The sequence below is a fragment of the Ranitomeya imitator genome, chromosome 5 (assembly GCF_032444005.1).
Source record: "Ranitomeya imitator isolate aRanImi1 chromosome 5, aRanImi1.pri, whole genome shotgun sequence".
NCBI classification, from domain to species: domain Eukaryota; kingdom Metazoa; phylum Chordata; class Amphibia; order Anura; family Dendrobatidae; genus Ranitomeya; species Ranitomeya imitator.
The window spans coordinates 11,856,741-11,872,786 of NC_091286.1; the positions used below are offsets into that span (position 1 = coordinate 11,856,741).

At 48.9% G+C, this 16,046-nt stretch overlaps 1 protein-coding gene across 1 annotated transcript in view; it reads left to right on the forward strand.

Annotated features, from left to right (window-relative positions):
- The window catches only part of DNAH8 (dynein axonemal heavy chain 8), a 239,106-nt gene that overhangs the window by 138,753 nt on the left and 84,307 nt on the right, over positions 1-16,046 (forward strand). Inside the window, exons 50-54 of the mRNA XM_069726468.1 lie at positions 1,677-1,903; positions 3,555-3,673; positions 10,754-10,857; positions 11,136-11,312; positions 14,599-14,766. Coding sequence (XP_069582569.1) covers positions 1,677-1,903; positions 3,555-3,673; positions 10,754-10,857; positions 11,136-11,312; positions 14,599-14,766 — 795 coding nt within the window. The remainder of the gene's footprint in view (positions 1-1,676; positions 1,904-3,554; positions 3,674-10,753; positions 10,858-11,135; positions 11,313-14,598; positions 14,767-16,046) is intronic.

The following is a 16,046-nucleotide window of genomic DNA, read 5'->3' on the forward strand; positions in this document are numbered from 1 at the left end:
CGGTAGCACCGCAGGTAAATTAATATGCTTCTGAGAGCGTGGCAATACCATGTTAATTTACTTGATGTGGGTGACAAAACATTATATAAATGTGATCCTACAAGCATGGGCACATCCGGGTATACAGGCCCATAGTGTGCGTGCTCTTCCAGTAAGTATGACCAAGGAAGAAAAGCACCACTGCAAGTTATGCACACCTCAAAGAATATATGATAAATAGTAATATTGAAAAAAGTTTTTATTGGCACACCACACAGAAAATTAAAACATACTAAAACCAAACAAATACCGTATCCACTCAGAACAATATACATATTATAATGCCCAATATACACTTGTATGTATAGTCAATCCCATTCTAAACCTACTGGCTCATGAGGCTAGTGTACAGCCCTGCAAGGAAAGCATGGACCATCCCTGCATAGGATCCCCTAAGATAAGAAATGATCCAGAGCATACATCCCCAGAGGATGGCTATGAAAAAATGTACAAAAGCATCTACACAATGGGACAAGGAAGCCCAATTAGGCCGGAGACGTTAAGGGTTAAATTACCCAATGTTCAGCATATGGATAAGGGCAAAGTCCCCTTGTTCAGGAGGCTGAGTGGAAAGAAGATGGTGGCCCCACGCGTATCGCCCTAGCCGATAGGGCTTCGTCAGGGGAAGCGGTGGTAAACACGGGAACCTGTGTTTAAATAGTTCCAGTAAGTAATCTGGTAGACTAATAGTGAGGCTTCCTAGTTGTCCCTTATTACAGACAGAGGTATAAGGCTATGTGCACACGTTGCAGAATTGCCGCGGAAATTTCTGCGGCAATTCCACAACTCCTGCCGCGGGTATATCGCATGCGGAATTGGCATGCGTATTCCCACTAAACACTAGCGTGTTCCAAGCGATCTGTAGCCTCGCTTGGAAAACTGATTGACAGGTTGGTCACACTTGCCAAACATAATGCTTGACAAGTGTAACCAACTTTTTACTATTGATGCTGCCTATTCAGCATCAATAGTAAAAAGATCTAATGTTAAAAATAATTTAAAAAATGGTTATTCTCACCTTCCTACGTCACCCGATCTCCTAAGTGGTGCACGCGGTGGCTTCCGTTCCCAGGGATGCTGTGTGCGAAGGACCTGGGATGACGTCGCGGTCACCACTGAGAGGCGGGAGGACTCCCGGGGCCATCAGAAGGTGAGTATATCACTATTTTTTATTTTATTTCTTTTTTTTTAACAATCATATGGTGCCCAGTCCGTGGAGGAGATTCTCCTCTCCTCCACCCTGGGTACCATCCGCACATGATCCGCTTACTTCCCGCATGGTGTGCATAGCCCCATGTGGGAAGTAAGCGGATCAATGCATTCCTATGTATGCGGAATCCCCGCGATTCTGCAAATTAATGAACATGCTGCATTTTTTTCCGGAATGCGTTTCCGCTCAGGAAAAAAACGCAGCATGTGCATACAAAATGTGAATTGCATTCTTTTAATAGGATGCTTAATGTGAGCGTTTTTTTCACGGTTTTATAGCAAAAAAAAGCGAAAAATCCGGAACGTGTGCACACAGCCTAAATGGATGATCAGAGCCCGCTGTGTACAGATAGAGTGATTTTGGGCGCTCTGGTCCACCTGTTTTGGGGAACATTCCTGATTTGCCTGTATCTATTTGTCCCGTCCAGGTTGGTGACAAGTTCCGGATGCGATCTTTGAAGTTTCCAGCTCTTTTCTCCGGCTGCACAATGGATTGGTTCAGTCAATGGTCGATGCAAGATTTACTAGAAGTCTCCGGTCACTGCCTGTCAGGCTTTCATATCGCATGCAGCTCTGAAGTCAAATCCCATGTGATAGAGGCGATGGGTGTAATTCATGACAAGATGTCAGAGATTTGTGCGAGTTACTTTCACCGGTAACTGACAGTGATTCCTAGTAAGAGTATTTTACCTGTGATGCCAGTATATTGATGATATCATGTCTAATCACGAGGGTCCATCCACTGACCCTCCCCAGCTCCCAGAACAAAGACCAGAAGTCTTATATATTACTGTGTCATGGAGCAGAAGGGCCCCCCCGGAGCCAGAACGTGCCGCTGCCCCCCCTCCTGTGCAGCAGATCTGGCCCCTATGGTCAGACATCGATGAGATTCCCTCAGTGTAGAATAATACTTCCCTGGTCCTCCATATTTCCACCACACATTGGCAGGGCTTGCAGGGGGTCGTCCTGTCCTTACCATTATAGAACTGGGACAGGTGTATGAGGTAGATCATATCTCCTCATATTAGTGTGGGGTCTGAGAAGAGCACAGCAGTCCTGATCCCCCTAAAGAGCAAGCATGTAAGAAGTTGGAGATAAGCGGCTGCCAGAAAAGGCCACCTCCCGAACCTGGCCACCTCCGAACCTGGTCACCTCAGAATGTGGTCACCTCCGGACATGGCCACTTCTGTTGTGAATTCTGTGGCAGAGCTCCCTCCTGTGGTCACAAGTGGTACTTCGGCTGATTCTCTCTGTGAGCTTCTGTTGGTGGAGGGAAGTGGTACTGCGGCTTCTGAGTTTCCTCCCTCAGGTGATCTGGTGAGGTCGTTAGGTGCTTCTCTACTTAACTCCACCTAATGCTTTGATCCTGGCTTCCTGTCAATGTTCCAGTGTTGGACTTGCTTCTCCCTGGATCATTCCTGTGGCCTGCTGCTCTGCATAGCTAAGTTCTTCTTTGCTATTTGTTTGCTATTTTTTCTGTCCAGCTTTTCTAATTTGTTGCTGGAAGCTCTGGGACGCAAAGGGTGTACCTCTGTGCCGTTAGTTCGGTACGGAGGGTCTTTTTGCCCCCTTTGCGTGGTTTTCTTTAGGGTTTTGTGTAGACCGCAAAGTTACCTTTTCTATCCTCGATCTGTTAAGAAAGTCGGGCCTCACTTTGCTGAATCTATTTCATCTCTACGTTTGTCTTTTCATCTTAACTCACAGTCATTATATGTGGGGGGCTGACTTTTCCTTTGGGGTATTTCTCTGAGGCAAGGTAGGCTTATTTTCTATCTTCAGGCTAGTTAGTTTCTCAGGCTGTGCCGAGTTGCATAGGCAGAGTTAGGCGCAATCCACGGCTGCCTCTAGTGTTGTTTGGAGAGGATTAGGGATTGTGGTCTGCAGAGTTCCCACGTCTCAGAGATCGTTCTATGATTTTGGGTTATTGTCAGATCACTGTATGTGCTCTGACCGCTATGTCCATTGTAGTACTGAATTGCCTTTCATAACACACTTCCAGACATGGTCATCTCCGATTGTGGTCACCTCTGAACCTGGTCTCCTCCCAAACATGGCCATTTACTGAGCATGGCCACCTCCAGACATGGTCACCTCCGGACACAGTCACCTCCGGACATGACCACCTCCGAACCTGGTCACCTCCCAAATGTGGTCAACTCTGAACCTGGTCACCTCCGGACACGGTCACCTCCACAAGTTGTCAATGAGTCCCCCATTAATGAATTGGATTTGTCAATATAAATCTGCTGCTATTGCAGATCTGGCTATTTCTTCTTATCTAACAGCTCATTATTATTTCCCCTCAGATTTCGGAGGAGGACCTATGTAACGCCAAAGTCATATCTGTCATTTATTAACGGCTACAAAAACATCTACGCTGAAAAATGGAAACATATCACTGAGCAGGCTGAGCTCATGAACAAAGGTGAGAGGGTTAATCGTCCCCAGCAGCAGCTTTATCCACAGTGCGGCTGTTTTATTCCATCTCTGTTATTAGACACTTCAGTTGGCTGACTTTGGTCCGCTATGTTACGCCAAATTTCAGTGCAATTCTGCCGCACAGTTTTGGGCCTTCGGCCACTTGTAAATGCTGTCCTTCCCGCCTTGTGGAGTGTGATGTAAAATGTGTGGGTGCAGAGTATAAAAGACGTTGCAAAGTAAACCTCAGCGCAGGTAGATGTGGCAAGTAAATCAGTCCCAGTGTTCTAGGAAATATTGTCACATTTTTGTTGGTTCTTTTTTATCTTGTTTTTTTTGTAACAACAAGAGCTGCAGTAAACTGGCAATAACGTTACATTTTATGTGTTTTCTGTAGATTTTTTTTATAGGAAGAAAAACAACTAAAAAAATGCAAGTTAAAACAAAAGCAAGAAAACAAGACTGTGTGAAGGAAGCATTACAGTAGTATTCTGGCAAATAAATGATAGTTTTCTCTATCGCCTTTCATTGGGGGACACAGAAACCATGGGTGTATGCTGCTGCCACTAGGAGCCTGACACTATGCAAATAAAAAAGTTACCTCCTCTGCAGTGTACACCCCACCGACAGGAAGCAGGATATTCAGTTTAGCTTAGTGTCAGTAGGACGTGGACACGGGTCTTTCATTAGACCCTTATCTACCTCAATGTGCGTCGTTTCTTTTCAGATTTTTCCGGAGGGATACAGGGTGAGCAGTCACACCTGTAGTCCCACAATACGGACTATGAGTACGGCGTGTACTGCCACCCCGTATCCTCATAGATCCCTCTCCAGGACCAAGATCCTAGCACACAAGCGTGCTTAGAAGTCCGGTCCTGGCTCCGTCCCCCACCCACTCGCCCACCAGAGCCTGTCGGTTGGAGGAGACGAGGACGTCCATCACAGCTCCGTGGACGTCTCAATCCCTTCAGGTTAGTAACTGCGTGGGATGTTTAGGTGAGTATTTCCCCTAAATTTCCAGATCTTCCCCTTACTCTCTCACAGTGTGGGGGAGTAGTAGTCCCTAAATACGCTGCACTATCTTCTATGGCGGCGCTGATTTTATTTTAAAAGGGATCCTAGGGGCACCAAGACGAGCAGTGGCTCTGCACTACGGGTTATCCCTTTCATCGGGCCGCAGTGCCCTCCCTGCAGCCGCACTGCGCAGCGGCCGCGATGTCACTTTTCTGGCGACGCCGGCACCCCCCCTGCGGCCGCCCTGCGGGCTTCGGCGCCGCGATCCCCTTTCCGGCGGCGGCTGCCTCTAATTTGGGTCCCGGCTTCGCTGGGGCCTACTTCGGTGCCGTGTCCCGTTCTCCCTGCGGTGCTGGCAGGCTGTCGCGCTGCTCTGTGGCGCACTGTTCCGGGGCCGCGGTCTCTTTTCCAGCGGCGCCGGCCTCTACTTTAGGTCCCGGCTTCTGCCGGGGCCTACTTCGGCGCCGCGTCCCGACTATACCGTTTCTCCCTGCGGACCTGGCAGGCTGCCGCGCTGCTCTGCGGCGCACTGTTCCGGGGCCGCGGCCTCTTTTCCAGCGGCACCGGCCTCTAATTTAGGTCACGGCTTTCGCCGGGGCCTACTTCCGGTACCGCGCTCCTCCACTTCCGCTTTCTTCGGGCGGGCTTTCTCCCGCCCGACAAACTGTGCCCTGCAATCTCCGCCCACCGGTGCCATCTGGGCTGTCTCCGCCCCTTCCTTCACGTCGCTGCTGAGCACAGGGCAGGAGATTCCAACCTGCCCGCATTTTCACCTGGGGGCACAGCACATCATCTGCGCGGATTGCACCAGAGGCCGCAGGGCAGCAGCTCCTTCTTTCTGTTCCACTGCTGTTCTTCAGGCCTGCAGTAAGTTCCGGACAAGAGTGCCCCAGATGTGTCTACCTGTTCTCCTAGGGGCTATCCTTCCTGAGGAGCATCTTCCAGACACCGCAGCGCCTGCCGTGAGTACCTCTGCACCGCAGTTTGACTCAAACCCCTAATCTTCTGACATTTCCCTCAGGGGCCCGTTCGGTCTAATTTTAAGGGAGGTCGCTCCCCGCCTCCTACCTTTTCCTGCGTCTAAGTGAAACACTTTCAGGGTTTGACTTGTAACCACAAGCTCCCCTCACCCCTCAGGCAGGCCTGCAGCAACCCACATTTTGTCCCTCCCCCCCCCCCCCCCTGCTGCTCTGCCTCAGAGCGAAGTCCCCACCCCAGGCTGGGCCTCCCCTCTGTCTCTATCAGTAGCGGATCTCACACGGGTGTCCCAGACCCTTGTGTCCGTGCTCGATCGGTTGCCCCTGCAGCCTTCCGTAGTAGCCAGCGGGTCGCAAGAAGCTCTGTCCGAGTCTTCCAATACAGGCCGCGAAAGATTCAGACGGGAACGCCAGTCTGAGTTCTCTTCTCGGTCCATCTCGCCCCACGGTCCTTCTGTGGTCGAGTTCCCCCTTATCCTCCCCCCGGAGTCAGGCGAGGCTTTCTCTGATGTGCCTTCGGAGGATATTTTGGGGCCGGAGTCGAACCATATCTTAACATGAGGGATATGGTTCAATGCCTCATTGGAGCGTCCAATCTGACCTGTGGCAACAAAGATGCCTCTACGAAACCCGCAGATCAGGCGGTTTTGTTTAGACAGTCTAAACTACCTCCCAAGGGATTCGCTCCTCATCCTGAATCGAGGAGCTTCTGGCCAGAGAAAGAGCGAATTCGACCAGACGTTCTCAAAGAGGAAAGCGTCTTGGAGTCTCATATCTCTTTCCTCCGGATCTCATCGCCAACCGGAATGAGAGGCGATGGAGAACGACCTCTCCCCCTGTGGATCCGCCGGTTGCTAGACTTGCCACCAACACAGTCCTCACACTGTCCGGTGGGGCGACTGACAGATTCCATCGATAGGATCATGGAATCCTTGTGAATTTGGCTCTCGAACCTGCCGCATCATCCCTATGCCCGGTTTTCGCTTGCACTTGGGTTTCGAAGTCGGTATCCGAAGGGGCTAAAACAACCCCGTTGGGGCATTCAAGCCGGAGCTCCACCAGACTGGCTGGCGGAAGTTACCACCCAGATTACTCTCGCCAGGGAATAATTTGTTCTCTGGACGTCTCGTCTTCTGCCGCTCAGACACCCAGTAATGTTTTGCCAGCCGTCGTTCTGTTTGGCTCAAGAGTCATCAAAGAAGTCCCTTACGAGCCTGCCTTTTTCAAGGATCACGTCTTTTTGGTTCCAAGCTGGACCAAATTATTAAGGACGCCACTGGCGGCACCAGTTCTCTTCTTAGGCGGCAACTTCGGTCCTTTTCGGACTTTTTTTCGTCGTTTTGCGGCATCAGATTCCTTTTCGCAACAGAGGCCACAGGCACGTTAAGAGACGAAGGTATTCTTCGACTCACTCCTTCCTGGCGTTCCCGCTACTCCTAAGGTGGTTTCTCCAGGTCCAGGACTGGAAGTTCCACCTAGGCATGACCCACGACTAGACTCTAGCCCGTTTCTCCTGTTCCTCAGGGACGTCTGGGTCTCCTCAGTAGAGGACGCATGGGCCAGGGCACTTGTATACTCTAGATACAAAATCTTCATTTCACGGCCCTGGGATCGTTTTCTTTGAATCCCAACCTCCAAGACCCCGCTCTAGTCCCGGGTTTCTTTACAGCCATTGTTTCCCTCCTTAGATCCGGGGTAATCGTTCCCGTCCCAGAACAGGAACGGTTCAACGGTTCACAGGCTTCTCTTCGAAGCTTTTTGTACTGACAGAGGACGACAAGGTTAGTCCCAGTCCGGATCTCAATTTGCTGAACAGGAGGTGTCGTTGGAGACACTTCAGGATGATATTCCCTCGTTCAATAATCGCTTCCATGGAGGCTCAGGAATTTCGGTTTCAGGCTCCCGAAAGTCTATCCATCTTTCCCGACACTCTAGCCATTGCGGGTGGCTCGTCAACAGGAAGAAGTTCCGTCTTGTTCAGCGCCTCGTATCTCCGGGCATGTTCTTCGACACTTGTCGGCCAGAGTCTTCCTTCCCGAAGACAGGATATCCCTCCTTTGTCAGGAAGTTCGATTGCTCCAGGGTTTTCGGCTCCCCTCCTTTCTGATGGGCCTTAATGGTCCTAAGGAGGTTGGTTGCAACATCGGAAGCAATTTTCCCTTCGCCAGTTACATTCAAGACTTCTTCAGCAGGCTATTCTATCACAGGGGGACAGGTCTGTCTTCTCCCTGCATCGTCCGATCCGGTTTTCTCCCGGGTCAAACGGTTCCTCGACTGGTGGCCGAGGTCACTTCTCTTATCCCAGTTCCCTGGCAGGTGGTGACGACGGACGCCAGCCCGCTCGGCAGAGGCGCGGGGCTTTGTCACCTGTTCTTTTCAGGGCTGTTGGTCGGCGCAGGAGTCCTCTTTGCCGATCAATGTCCTTGAGTTCCGGATCATCTTTCTGTCTTTCCTTCACTGGGTAAGGATTCTCAGCAGCCTGCCAATTTGAATCCAGACAGACAATGACACAGCAGTGGCATATGTCTACCACCAGGGGTGGACTCAGCGTTCTCTGGCCTCGGCCGAGATTCCAGGATCCTCCTTTGGACAGAGGCAGCGGTCCTGGTAAGCTCCGCAGTGCATGTCCCCAGCGTGGACATTTAGGCCGCCGACTTCCTCGGCCGCGAGGGCCTTGTGGCAGGGGACTGGTACTTCAGGAGGTTTCCTATCGGATTGCTCTTCGATGGGGGACTCCAGATGTGGACCTCATGGTGTCCCGATTGAATAGGAAGGTCCCTCGGGTCGGCCCAAGGTCCCGCGATCCTCTCACAGTGGTGTTGATACTCTGGCCATTCCTTTGTTGCAGTTCGTACTCCCCTTTCGGTTCCCACCCCTTTCCCTTGCTTTCCAAGCTGTCGAAAAAGATCAAGGCGGGATGGGTGCCGGTCATTCTGATCGTCCTGGATTGGCCCAGGAGGTCTTGGTTTGCGGACATCGTCACTCTTCTCGCGGACACCCCTGGTGCCTTCCAAACAGACCCGATCTGCTGTCTCAGGGTCCGATCTGCCACCCGAATTATCGGTTGCTCAGTTTAACGGCGTGGCTGTGGACTCCACAGTTCTAAGAGCGTCCGGTCTTTCGGCCCGGATGGGTCACGCTATAATCCAGGCTAGGAAGCCTTCGTCTTCTTCCAGGATCTACTATTGTACCTGGAAGGTTTACTTTCGTTGATGCGAGTCCAACCGCTTTTCACCTATGTCCTCTCCCTGCCTTCCATTTGGTTTTCCTTCAGGCAGGACTGGATTCGGGCTTCGCTCTCAGTTCCATAAAGGGCCAGGTTCCTGCGCTCTTCTTCCCTTTAAGAAGACGTTATCTTCTCAGCCACAGGTTAAGACCTTCCTTCAAGGAGTAGCCCATACTGTCCCTCCGTACAGGGCCTCTGTGGATTCATGGGATTTAAAGGTTGTGCTGGTTGTTCTTAGGGGTTCCCCCTTTTGAGCCTCTGAGGGAGTTTTTCCCTGTCAGTTCTATCTCGGAAGGTGGCTTTTCTCAGGTCCATCTCTTCGATCCGCCGCGTTTTTGAGTTTGCGGCCATTTCTTGCCGACCTCCTTTCTTGTTTTTCCACCAGGACAAGGTGGTCCCAGGCCTCCGCCTTCCTTCCTTTCACGAGGTGGTTTTCATCTTTCCACCTCAACGAGGACATCGTTCTACCTTCCTTTTGTCCAGCTCCGACTCATCCTCTGGAGTGATCGTTGTACAGGCTGGACCCCGTCAGGGCAGTGAGGATCTCCCTGGCTAGCACGGCCGCTTTCCGAAAGATGGATTCTCCTTTCGCCATCCCTGATGGCGTGCGTAGAGGCCTGCCGTCTTCCAAGGCGACTATTGCTCGCTCGATCAGAACGGCAATTTTGGAAGCTTACCGGGTCAAGAATAGAGGGCCCCCTCCTGAGATGAAGGCTCACTCTACCCGGGCAGTCGGCGCTTTCAGTGCGGTACGTCACAGGGCTTTCGCCGACGGCTTTGCAAAGCGGCAACCTGGTCTTCCATCCACACGTTTCGCCGGACTACGGCGGACTCCAGCCTGGGCAGAAGGATCCTGCAGGCGGCAGTGGTGAGTCCTCGGACTTGATGGAAGTCTGTTTTTCCCACCCCAGGGACTGCTTTGGGACGTCCCATGGTTTCTGTGTCCCCCAATGAAAGGCGATAGAGAAAACAGGATTTTTGGTTGCTTACCGTAAAATCTGTTTCTCGGAGCCTTCATTGGGGGACACAGCACCCTCCCAAGTTGAACAGCCCTGTTTACTGTATACGTTTGAGTTCTTTAAACACTCTTTGAGTGCTTGAAACTGTTAATCTATGGAGCGCCGTGGAATTTGTTGGCGCTATGTAGATAAAGTTTATTATTATGTTATTATTATTCTTTCTCTTTTACACGTTGCTTCTCCTACTGCTTTCTCACTAACTGAATATCCTGCTTCCTGTCGGTTGTGTGTACACTGCAGAGGAGGTAACTTTTTTATTTGCATAGTGTCAGCCTCCTAGTGGCAGCAGCATACACCCATGGTTACTGTGTCCCCCAATGAAGGCTCCGAGAAACAGATTTTACGGTAAGCAACCAAAAATCCTGTTTTATCAAATCCTTCCTGTAGCAATTCATTGCAGGTTTCAGTATCTCTGCTTGTAGTCAGTAAATGGAAACCTTGATTATATGCGATGGACACACAGATGCGGCTCTGATCGGTGCTGCCATGTCACTTCACCCTTTAATTTACAGGGTGTAGGACAAAAACGAAAGGTCAGGTTTTTATATTAGGTGACAACCGTTTGTTTTTTTCCGCCACATCTTCTATCTCCTGCACCTGACCGATAGCAATTAGAAAAGTACAGAACAATGTTAAACGCCGCGGTCACATGAGTCTCGTGACCGTACGACGAGTGATACTCCAGAACGTGTTCATGATCAGCAATCGGCTTCGCTCATCCTTCCCTTCGTCTTGTGGTTCTTATTTCTATGTTCACGTTTGTAGTTTTCACACATTGTTGCGTCCTCCAGATTCTCGTCCACCTCTATGGCTGCAGATAATATTTTCTCTTGTTCTTTTTCTTTTCTAAGGGCTCTTTAAGTTAACAGAAGCAAATGAATCCGTGAGAATGTTTTTTAAGGATCTTGTAGTGAAGGAGCAAGAGTTGTCCCTGGCATCTGTGAATGCTGACATGGTAAGTACTGCCATAGAAGAGAGTAGGGGCATTCAAGATTCTCCAGGCTACATATGACTTTTATATATATGTTGTAAATGCTGAGATGGGAATAAACCTTAACGGCTGGGTGAGAATTTCTCCATCCAGCTCCGCTCAGAGATGGAGCGACCTATTTATTACTACAGGAGTCACAGCGGAGCTCGGCCGCTCTCCCGGAGTCGGATTACATAGATTCCAGAGTCATTTTCTTCTTTTTTCCCTATATTTCTGTCATTCTGTCCTGTGTAAACCTGCAGGTGCTGGTGGAATTAACATTAGCAGCTCAGGCAGAAGCTAAAGTGAAGAACGAAGTGCAGCTGGTGAAAGACAAAGTGCAGAAAATTATGGAGGAGCTGGAAAGTGAAAAACATACAGCAGAAAGTATACTCGAGGCTGCACGGCCCGCTCAGGAGGAGGCAGACGCTGCACTAAATGTAAGACTGGTCCAGGCACTGCCCAGCTATGCCATCCATGCTGATGTGACTCTGCCATCTAGTGGCTAAAAGGGGTCATATCAGTGGGGATGTAGTAAATGATGTTCATGCTGCAGGAACCATAAAACAGCTGCTGTTCGCCGCTAGTGGTCTACTATTCTACAGATCCATCGTGCCCGTTACCCACTGACAAATGTGTCGGTCTTCTGCTTTGTCCTTAATGTCTCCACACCATACTCCCACAGTTGTATCTTATTCTACTTTCTACTGTTCCATCAGAGATATCTGACCGCTCTAGATCTTATGTCCCTTCACAAAGAGCGGATTATGGCAGTAAATAAAACACCATAGAGTCCACACACCTCTACAGGCATGGCCAAAAGTTTTGAGAATGACACCAAAATTATATTTTCAGATGATCTGCTGCCCTCTGGTTTTTATTAGTGTTTGTCTGATGTTTATATCACATACAGAAATATAATTGCAATCATATTATGAGTACCAATAGGTTATATTGACAGTTAGAATGAGTTAATGCAGCAAGTCAATATTTGCAGTGTTGACCCTTCTTCTTCAAGACCTCTGCAATTCTCCCTGGCATGCTCTCAATCAACTTCTGGACCAAATCCTGACTGATAGCAGTCCATTCTTGCATAATCAATGCTTGCATTTTGCCAGAATTTGTTGTTTTTTGTTTGTCCACCCGTCTCTTGATGATTGACCACAAGTTCTCAATGGGATTTAGATCTGGGGAGTTTCCAGGCCATGGACCCAAATTCTCTATGTTTTGTTCCATGAGCCATTTAGTTATCACCTTTGCTTTATGGCAAGGTGCTCCATCATGCTGGAAAAGGCATTGTTGGGCGCCAAACTGCTCTTGGACGGTTGGGAGAAGTTGCTCTTGGAGGACATTCTGGTTCCATTCGTTATTCATGGCTGTGTTTTTAGGCCGATTCCCTTGGCTGAGAAGCAACCCCACACATGAATGGTTTCAGGATGCTTTACAGTTGGCATGAGACAAGACTGGTGGGAGCGCTCACCTCTTCTTCTCCGAATAAGCTGTTTTCCAGATGTCCCAAACAATCGAAAAGGGGATTCATCAGAGAAAATGACTTTGCCTCAGTCCTCAGCAGTCCACTCCCTGGACCTTTTGCAGAATATCAGTCGGTCCCTGATGTTTTTTCTGGAGAGAAGTGGCTTCTTTGCTGACCTCCTTGAAACCAGGCCTTGCTCAGAGTCTCCGCAGTCTCACAGTGCGTGCAGAAGCAGAAGCACTCACACCAGCCTGCTGCCATTCCTGAGCAAGCTCGACACTGCTGGTAGTCCGATCCCGCAGCTGAAACAGTTTGAAGATACGGTCCTGGCGCTTGCTGGTCTTTCTTGGGCGCCCTGGAGCCTTTTTGACAACAATGGAAGCTCTCTCCTTGAAGTTCTTGATTATGCGATAGATTGTTGACTGAGGTGCAATCTTTGTAGCTGCGATACTCTTCCCTGTTAGGCCATTTTTGTGCAGTGCAATGATGGCTGCACGTGTTTCTTTAGAGATAACCATACCAAGCACCAGCCTCCTTTAAAAGTGTCCAGTGATGTCATTCTTACTTAATCATGACTGATTGATCTCCAGCCCTGTCCTCATCAACACCCACACCTGTGTTAATGGATCAATCACTAAAACGATGTTAGCTGCTCCTTTTAAGGCAGGACTGCAATGATGTTGAAATGTGTTTTGGGGGTTAAAGTTCATTTTCTGGGCAAATATTGACTTTGCAAGTACAGTAATTGCTGTTAAGCTGATCACTCTGACATTCAGGAGTATATGCAAATTGCCATTAGAAAAAATGAAGCAGTAGACTTTGGAAAAATTAATATTTGTCTCATTCTCAAAATTTTTGTCCATGACTGTAGTATTAGATTAATGTACAGGAGCCCAAATACACATAATCTACATACACTGTGCGTCAGCTCACCGTGATTGATGAATACGTGAGCTCCAGTGTATATACAGGTAGCAATTATGAGGTTGGAAAGTTTTTACGCTTTTTGATCAAAAACTGTTAACTAATTAGCCCTTGTTTCCTACTTGTGTATCAGTGGTAGAGCTAATGTATTTATTAATCTCTGAGAGCTGACCCGTCATGTGTGTATGTGTTTGACAGTGAAAGTCACGGCCAAGGTGGCAGGACCTGGGAATCCATACCTTGGTCTCCAAGACATCAATCAAGTCAGGTTCAGACGTAGAGACATACCCGTTATACTCTGTAGGAATGATCACACGTCCTTCTCTTTTTCTGAACTGTTTCTACAAAATAAAGAGACTTGTCTTTTTTTTAATGTGAGTTGCGGATCAAGATTACCCATAAAAATCTGAGTTCATGAAAATCAGACAACACACGGATGGCATCGGTGTACAGTCCATGTGCTGTCAGCAATTAACATTCTAATATATAGGAGAAACTTTGTCATTTATCCACACGTGATGAAATTGATGGTAAAAAAAACTACTCATGAAAGTGGAGTGAAAAACACTCAGACTGTGTTTTATGTACTTGAAAAATCAGTGACGTCTGAAGAATGAGCCCTTAGTGGTCCGGTGCGCACAGCGGCTTTATCTCCCGGTCCACAGATTGGTAATATGACAGAAGCTGCCTTTACATCTATTTATTTTTTATTAAACTTCACCATCTGTCAGGGCTAGTAAGAGCTGCATTAGGAAGTAAGGTGTGACAGTGGAGGTGGTCAAATTGGCAGGTTCCTTTGCAGTATGGTAGTGATGGTGATCTGGGAAGGTGAGAGGTGGTGAGTTCTCCTTCAATGGAAGTCTTCAAACAGAGGCCAGACAGACATCTGTCTGAGATGGTTTAGTGACTCCTACATTGAACAGGGGGATGGACATGATGACCTTGGACGTCCTTTCCAACTTTAACATTCTTGGATTCTATGAAGAACACACCTGGCAGGTGTCCTGGCAGTGTGGTGGAGATTTCGGTCTGGGCAGGACACATCTGGCAGGTTTCCTTGCAGTTTGGTAGTGATGGTGGTCTGGGCAGGACACATCTGGCAGGTTTTCTGGCAGTGTGGTGGTGATGGTGGTCTGGGCAGGACACATCTGGCAGTGTGGTGGTGATGGTGGTCTGGGCAGGACACATCTGGCAGTATGGTTGTGATGGCGGTCTGGACACAATTTTCCTCTCTTGAGTCTTACAGCTGTCCTCACTTTTTACTGATCTAAGGTATAACATACTTTTTTTTTACTGTGGTTTTATATTTTTTAACATCTTTTTTGTAGATAATCAAACCTACAGATATTTTAACACTTAGAAAACTGATAAAACCATCACACCTGCTCATGAGAATCATGGATTGCTGTCTTCTGATGTTACAAAAAAGGCTTGATCCAGTAGTCATGGACCCTGACAAGCTCTGCTGTAAGCCATCCTGGGGAGAGTCGCTAAAGGTAAACCTGATCGTTGTATGAAACTAGGTGATATCTGCCGCTAATGTTACAGGTATGGCTTTATCAAAGTCACAGAAGACATTAGGCAGTCTCATAATACAGTGCTTGGGGCAAACCATGTGAGCACATCATGGAGCACACACCAAGTGGAGCACATAATGCAGCACATCGTGAAGCGCATAATGCAGCATATCATAGAGCGCACACCATGTGGAGCTCATAATGCAGCACATCATGGAGCACACACCATGTGGAGCACATAATGCAGCACATCATGGAGCACACACCATGTGGAGCACATAATGCAGCACATCATGGAGCACACACCATGTGGAGCACATAATGCAGCATATCATGGAGCACACACCATGTGGAGCACATCATGGAGCGCACACCATGTGGAGCTCATAATGCAGCACATCATGGAGCGCACACCAAGTGGAGCACATAATGCAGCACATCGTGGAGCACACACCAAGTGGAGCACATAATGCAGCACATCGTGGAGCGCATAATGCAGCACATCATGGAGCGCACACCAAGTGGAGCACATAATGCAGCACATCATGGAGCGCACACCATGTGGAGCTCATAATGCAGCACATCATGGAGCACACACCATGTGGAGCACATAATGCAGCACATCATGGAGCACATCATGGAGCGCACACCATGTGGAGCACATAATGCAGCACATCGTGGAGCGCACACCATGTGGAGCACATAATGCAGCACATCATGGAGCACACACCATGTGGAGCACATAATGCAGCACATCGTGGAGCGCACACCATGTGGAGCACATAATGCAGCACATCATGGAGCGCACACCATGTGGAGCACATAATGCAGCACATCATGGAGCACACACCATGTGGAGTACATAAGGCAGCACATCATGGAGCGCACACCATGTGGAGCACATAATGCAGCACATCATGGAGCGCACACCATGTGGAGCACATAATGCAGCACATCATGGAGCGCACACCATGTGGAGCACATAATGCAGCACATCATGGAGCGCACACCATGTGGAGCACATAATGCAGCACATCGTGGAGCGAACACCATATGGAGCACATAATGCAGCACATCATGGAGCGCACACCATATGGAGCACATAATGCAGCACATCGTGGAGCGCACACCATGTGGAGCACATAATGCAGCACATCATGGAGCGCACACCATGTGGAGCACATAATGCAGCACATCATGGAGTGCACACCATATGGAGCACATAATGCAGCACATCATGGAGCGCACACCATGTGGAG